This window comes from Penaeus vannamei, chromosome 15, assembly GCF_042767895.1.
Source record: "Penaeus vannamei isolate JL-2024 chromosome 15, ASM4276789v1, whole genome shotgun sequence".
NCBI classification, from domain to species: domain Eukaryota; kingdom Metazoa; phylum Arthropoda; class Malacostraca; order Decapoda; family Penaeidae; genus Penaeus; species Penaeus vannamei.
Window position 1 is genome coordinate 38,762,301 of NC_091563.1, and position 7,500 is coordinate 38,769,800.

The 7,500-nt window shown below is 42.9% G+C and overlaps 1 protein-coding gene across 1 annotated transcript in view; it reads left to right on the forward strand.

Moving 5' to 3' along the window:
* LOC113818279 (probable tubulin polyglutamylase TTLL2) overlaps nt 1-5,545 on the forward strand; it is a 66,275-nt gene extending 60,730 nt beyond the window's left edge. The window contains exons 2-8 of the mRNA XM_070130927.1: nt 331-468; nt 1,124-1,227; nt 1,545-1,785; nt 2,188-2,345; nt 3,001-3,119; nt 3,346-3,515; nt 3,639-5,545. Coding sequence (XP_069987028.1) covers nt 331-468; nt 1,124-1,227; nt 1,545-1,785; nt 2,188-2,345; nt 3,001-3,119; nt 3,346-3,515; nt 3,639-4,604 — 1,896 coding nt within the window. The 3' untranslated portion in view covers nt 4,605-5,545. The remainder of the gene's footprint in view (nt 1-330; nt 469-1,123; nt 1,228-1,544; nt 1,786-2,187; nt 2,346-3,000; nt 3,120-3,345; nt 3,516-3,638) is intronic.
* Nucleotides 5,546-7,500: the final 1,955 nt, after the last annotated feature.

Genomic DNA, 7,500 nt, shown 5'->3' on the forward strand with positions numbered 1-7,500 from the left:
TGGAACACTGTTTACAACTTTTGACCTTTCCCAACCTCCCAATTATTGGGTTAGACAGCAAGCTGAAAAAATGAAGTAAAATCTAAGTAAGACTTACTTACATATGCAGATACACAGACATAGGTTTGTAGTATAATCATACATAAACGCACATATTCACACATACATAGACACACACCTACACACATTCACACACCCACACACACAAATACACGAACACACACACACACACACACACACACTAGTAAAAATAAAATCGTAGTTTGCACAGAATAGCTAAACGCAATCCAGTTCATTTACAGAACTTCACTGACACCCTTTCCCCCCCAGGTGTGCGTGGAACGTGGCTGGCGCGCGTGGGAGGGCCCCGTGGAGGTGGACGAGTGGGGGGGAGGCGGCCCCACGTGGCACGTCTGGTGGCGCCACGGCTTCCCGCCCGGCGTCTACAGGAGACTCAAGCCCCACCAGGTAAGGTTGCGGAGAGGATTCAACACACTAATATAAGTCTACAAGAGTATATGATATATTTTCATCATATTTTCAAACAAAAGTGTACGAAATAAGGATATTTATTTACTTATTCATATGTCATTCATGTTTTCTAGCAAAAATAGTATAGGAAATAGGAGCATATACCTAACATTCTTCCAATCTAGCTATTAGTGAAAAATATAACCTTAAACTTTGAGGCAAACTAGCAAAACATCAGCATGTTTTATCCATGAAGTTGATAACTGTCAGAATACATGATAACTGTCAGAATACATGATAACTGTCAGAATACATGATAACTGTCAGAATACATGATAACTGTCAGAATACATGATAACTGTCAGAATACATGATAACTGTCAGAATACATGATAACTGTCAGAATACATGATAACTGTCAGAATACATGATAACTGTCAGAATACATAACTGTCAGAATACATGATAACTGTCAGAATACATGATAACTGTCAGAATACACGATAACTGTCAGAATACATGATAACTGTCAGAATACATGATAACTGTCAGAATACAGGATAACTGTCAGAATACATGATAACTGTCAGAATTCTCGTCACTGCATCTCAACCTCCTACAAAATCCCTGACGTCTATCCCCGTGTGTCCAGGTGGTCAACCACATCCCCCGCGCGAACGGCCTCTGCAAAAAGGACAGTCTGGCCCGGTCGCTGCAGAAGATGAAACATGTATTTGGGTCCATCTTCGATTTCTTGTAAGTATCTAGTTGATTATTTATCTCTATTTTTCTTTTTTTGTCTTTATATATATATATATATATATATATATATATATATATATATATATATATGAGGAACAAACTTTCTTTGTGTGCATTTTAGTTAGACAAGTCAACACTAGCACCGCGAAGTTTGGAGAATACCTTTGCGGTTATAATGCTACGAAAAAGTACATCTCTGATTAATACACGTCATGTAGAAATCTCTAACTCCTGTGCTGTAATTCATTAAAATGATCCATAGAGCATAACCCATTCTTCGTCATACTTGACAATTTCCTTTTCCTTGACAGCCCGGCGACATACCTACTGCCATGTGAATATACGAAACTGGTAGCGGAGTACACGCGCCTCATGTACCACAACAAGGCTGAAGGAGCCACCAAGGCCCAAGGGGCAGGGGCATCGACGGTAGGCCTAGGCTCAGGGACCGGCCTCTCCGCCGGGCAGAACGCCAGCGACCCCGCCGCGCAGAACATCTGGATTTGCAAGCCGATCGGCAGCTCGCAGGGCCGGGGAATTTCCATTTTCCAGGTACTGTAACCAGGTCGAAGAAAAATCCAATGCACATTACTAACGAGTGGCTGTATTCTGTAGTTTTCATCATGTGTGTGTGTGTGTGTGTGTGTGTGTGTGTGTGTGTGTGTGTGTGTGTGTGTGTGTGTGTGTGTGTGTGTGTGTGTGTTTATGTTTGTATGGATGTGTGTTTGTGAACGCTTTACTTGTCCTCTTTATCTTTGCGTCTGCTAAATTCATCTTACATAAAACTTATTCCAACACAGTACCAACCCTCAACACTAAACACGCACCCCTTAACCCCAAGAAGCCTATATCCACCCCAGACGCCAAACCCTTCCATCGAGCACCACGCCCATTCATCACAGACAATCCACAACCCCAAAGACCCTTCAACTACTAACAAAAATCATCTCGCAGGACCTCCACGAGCTGAGCTATGCCTCCAGCGCGGTTGTGCAGCGGTACATCGGAAACCCCTTGTTGGTGGGCGGTTATAAATGCGACGTCAGGCTCTACGTGCTCGTCACTTCCTTCCTGCCGCTGACCGTCTACGTGTACACTGAAGGAATCGTCAGGTGGGTTGGGTGGAGGTCAGGAATTCCTCTGTCGGGGCGGGAATTATGAAATAGGGGTTGTGAGATTACTTAAGGTTTCGAAAGAATATCCTTCATAAAATGGGAATTATGAAATAGGGGTTGTGAGAGGCTGAATAATAGGTTGGATTATCATTTCTAGCGATTGTGAATATAATAAAATGTACAGCTACACAGAAAATCATCGTAAAGAGGGGTGTCGAAACATTTAATATCGAACCGAACCTTATGTTGGGTTGGTATTTTGAGTTTCGAATTTGTCTCGTTCTATTTCATGTCTCGAATAGTGGTTCCGGAATTCATATGGATTCACTCAGAGATAATGATTTTACTCCTGTAAGGAATGGAATATGCTTTGCAATATTCAGATAAGCCACACATACCAATAAGTAGTTGGAAAATCAGGGATACCAACAGTTTCGTAGCATTAACTATGTATCATAAAGTATCGCTGCTTTTCTAAGGATATTTTCCTGCGTAGCTGTACATGTAAATGAGAAAAAATGACATGACACCTATATGCAATATCCATGGACTATAGACTTAGGAGACCCTTTAAAATATCTGACGGCCTTATTCATATTGAACGTGGTACAGTAAGTACTACCAGCCTAACTAACCTCTTAATTCTGGACAGATTTGGCACTGAGAAATACTCGCTAGCCGCCCTGGATAATTTGTTCAGCCACCTCACCAATACTTCCCTGAACAAACTGGCTCCGGGCTACAGGACGGAAAAGGAACGCGTTGGGTCTGGTTAGTTACAAGACAGAGATGATAATGATGATGATAATAATAGTGATGACTGTGATGATGATGGCAATAATGAGAAAAATAATGATAATAGAAATAATATTAAACTTTTTTTGTGTGTCATAGGAATTAGGGATTCTATGTAACTCACTCTTTAGATATTCTTCACTACATCTTCAGGTTCTTGCCTTCGCTTTTATGGCCGTTCATCATCAGCCCTTCTTTCCAGGGTGCAAGTGGACGGTGGGGGAGCTGCGCCGGTACCTGGCAGGCAGCGGGCAGAAGGACTGGTTGCTGTGGCAGCGCGTGGGCATCCTGGTGTCTCTCACTCTCATCTCGCAGGTCGGCCACGTCCCGCACCACCACAACTGCTTCGAACTTTATGGCTTCGACATTCTCGTAAGGCGGACGTGTAGCTAAGAGCACCGGGAGTCACATCCGAGTGATTATACTGGACTTGAATCGCGTCGAAACTTTGACACTTGCGAGGTAGCTGTCACGTGATTTCCCTCTCTCCCTCAGGTGGACGATTCGCTGACGCCGTCGCTGCTCGAGGTCAACCGGTGCCCCTCGCTGAGCTACGACTGCGACGTGGACAGGGTCGTCAAGAAGCCGATGCTGCACCACATGTTCGACCTCCTCGGCCCGCCCAAGGTGACGGAGAGCATCAGCCGCTCTCTCAAACCCCCGCCCGTGCTGATCCTGCTGACCCGAGACCACAGCCGAGAGTGCCACAGCAGAAAGGACGAACTGATCCTCACCAGCGATCAGCTCTACAGCGCCATGGGTCAGCAGCAGTACAACCGCTTGATGGAGAGCCTCGACATGGTGCGGTCGACGCGGAGGAAGAGGAACGCCCGCAGCAGCGTGTGCGAGGACTGCGAGGACGGCGCCTACAGGATGACGGACTCGGGGAGCTGCAGCGTCGAGAACCTGAGCGTCGGGAAGAAGGAGTTCGCCAAGGCCCCCCACAACCACTCCAAGTCGCTGACGATCTCCGGAGGGCCACGAAGCTTCACTCCGCGGCGGCGTCGCTCGATATCCTCGCTCCCGGGCGCCCCTCATGACCCTCTGGTGCCGGAGGAACTCAGTCTCGACACCTTCGTCCCCGTCACATTCAACACGACGTTCCAGCGAGTGCGCCGCCAGTTCCTGAACAGTCAGAGCAATAAGAGTTACTCCTCCATGAGCAAGGGAAGCCGCCCGGGCCAGATCATGGACATGCGGTCCCGGAGAGGCGACCGCGGGCCACACCGCTGCCCGGCCCGCTGCGGCGACTGGGTCAGGACCTTCCCCTACAACGCCGCCACGCTCCACGCCAGCAAGGACCCCATGTACACCAAGACCCTCGTGGCGGAGCTGTGCAAGTACAAGCGCGCCTGCGAGAAGGTCGTCCGCGAGAACCCCAACGCGACCGACGACTGCCTGAACGCCCTCGTGCAGAAGATGCTGTGGAGGGACACCATCATCTGGCTGCCCAACACGTGATAATCGTTGCATTTCAAAGTACTTGTAGCGCGCCAACCCCCGATAAAGTGATAGGTGAAATTAACTGAGAAAGAGGACTACAGCTAGAGAAAGTGTTTAGTTTGAGAATCGCGATTAACAGTGTATGAAATTATACTAACAAATAAAATCAATCATCCTTTAGCAGTAGAAATAATAGCATAGTCTTCCCAGACTTATTATGTGAAGGAAGGAAAATCATACATATACTTACGCTGTATATGTGTATTCAAATATACATACATACGTATATGTATATACACATAGATATCTATAGATATATATGTGTGTATATATTCGTGTGTGTGTGTGTGTATGTATGTATGAATGTATGAATATGAATATGTATATGTATATGTATGTACAGTATGTATGTATGTACTTTCGTATGTATACATGTATGTATATACGCTGGTATGAATGTCTGCATGTGTATGTATACAAGTATATGTATAAAGATACGTGCGTATATATGCATACATAAATACGTACATATGTACATATATGAGTATGCCCGTGTAATGAACGGTATTTATCTTTGGATTATATCATTAACGATGTCGACATTCGCAGACCTTATCTACTTTTATCGGTGAAAGTGAAGGTAACTCTTTTCGTCCAATCTCATGCATTCACTGCCAAAACCGTCGACTCTCCATTTTACTAGAGTTCCAACTTTCTTTTTTTAGGAGAGAAAAGGTGTACAAGCTCTTCGGCCCATTTCGTTTCTCCAGCGTCGAACCGTCAACAGTTTTCCGTAGTTAGCCGCACTCGTTCTTGTCTCACGGCGGTCGACAGCAGAGCCCTCTGACGGGGGTAATTTCAAGTCGGATTTTGCGTCTCGTGTTGTCTAAAATGTATCCAACTTTTCAAGACATTCCGTCCATACTACTGTATTCGTATTTCTTAAAACAATAATAATACTGTTGAGGTGGAAATGTTGTATTTGTTATCCCTTCCTGGTAATAAGAGTTAGGACGCAAAATAAAGGCTTTTTATGAATACTGAAGCGTGAAAATGGTTATACAATAGACGCAGAACACAAGCATATATTGATCTGTACGTGATATGTTTATTTTACTGCTTTATTAAAAGCAACCACGAAAAACACAATATACACAAAGTGATTATCAAATCCTGTTCCGTCTTAACTATGTCTCCATTACCATAGACCCTTTCCATTTTCCATTAGCCATACTGCAATTAACTACGCATTTATACCATAGACCATGGTGCCATAATGGATGTTGATCTCAGAATTCCTTGGCCCTGAAAGTCCCGGCTCAAACTTGGTTCTCCGACTCCCTCATGGGCACGGGTTTTATGTACCTCATAAGCCCCTATGACTTTATCCATGAGTACGTCAAACCTTATGAAGACCATGCAAGTTTTGAACTGTGTTGATAGACTATCATTATTTTTCTATATTTACCCTAACAACTTACATTTTCTTTCGTCAGTATTATTCATATCCATTTTCTAACCAGAAATAGCTGAAGGGGAGACTGGCCCATTTTTGCGAGCCATATTTTAGTTATTTTGATAACTTGCATTAGCAAAAGCTACAAAGTTGGTAATTCTACAGGAAATGGGATTTTCATTTCTTCCTATATTTTTCAGCATCTTTCCTACAATATTACGGGACTCGTAGGGAATCGGAGGCTTTGTGGGGAAGGGGGAGGGGGCACATATATGTCCCCCATACAAACTTTCAGATTGAAAACTGTAAAATAATGATGATAATAATAACAATTAATAAGTAAATATATAAATAAAAGCACTTTCTTGGTAAAGACGAGCCAAAGCTTCCCCCAGGCACCACTCACACTGCTGCAAAGACTGCCAAATGAACCAAAAACCTACCTAACTATGGAGATCCGGCCCCACCTACAATCACCGAATATCCCGGTGCAGTCATTTTGCCAAATTCAATTAAAATCAAAACAAATAAATACCTGATTTAAGAAGGGGGAGGGTAGAACTCTACTGTTGCACGAAACAAATGGTGCAGACGCGTTTCTTACTGTCAATTTTGCACGAAGAAAATGTTGCAGACGCGTTATTTCAAGCTAAATTTGCATGAGGAATGTACTGTTGTTGCGTTTAATGTCAAATTTGCACTGTTACTTGCACCTGGGACACTAATGTTTGTAAAACGAGTCTAAGATGCTTTGTCATCTAAAAAGTGCTTTGATTTCATCACCGCATTACTTTGTATGATTAATCACACCACTGATAAAACATTTCAATGGTTCATTACACTCTCAGCACAAGTTTGAATAAAGACATTTGCCGAATTGGCGAATCTCGTATCACTGCGCCATACAAAGTTACACCAAATCTTATTAAGCGCATAATGTAAGCAGTTGGAATTTGTTAAATTAATTAGATATAATGGTAATTTATATAATTTAGAGACACTGTAAGATAAAATTGCGCGTAAATGTTTGTTAAGTGATAGATAGGCCTACTCGCACTACTTTCTCCGGCGCATGTTCTGAGTTGCATGGTTTGTTTACATTGACTGGAAGCAAAGAATAGGCCTCCGAGCGACGAATTTAGGCACCTTTACTCTCAGGTTATGACACAATTATGTCTTTCTGCGTTTTAATTTATATTTTCTTCATTAGCCTACGTATGGTTCTCAATTTTGAGTAGTAGTTGATGTATGTATATTATAATTCCATTCCCGAAATATTTTCTGTCAGTACATTTCCACCGTATATACGATGATAATGATAATGAAAAATATGATTATAATGATAGTGATACTAATGTTTACAATAATGATAATGACAGATATCATTATGATACTGATAATAGTAATAGTATTAATAATAGTGATAATAATGGTAACAATAATAATGAAATAACAATG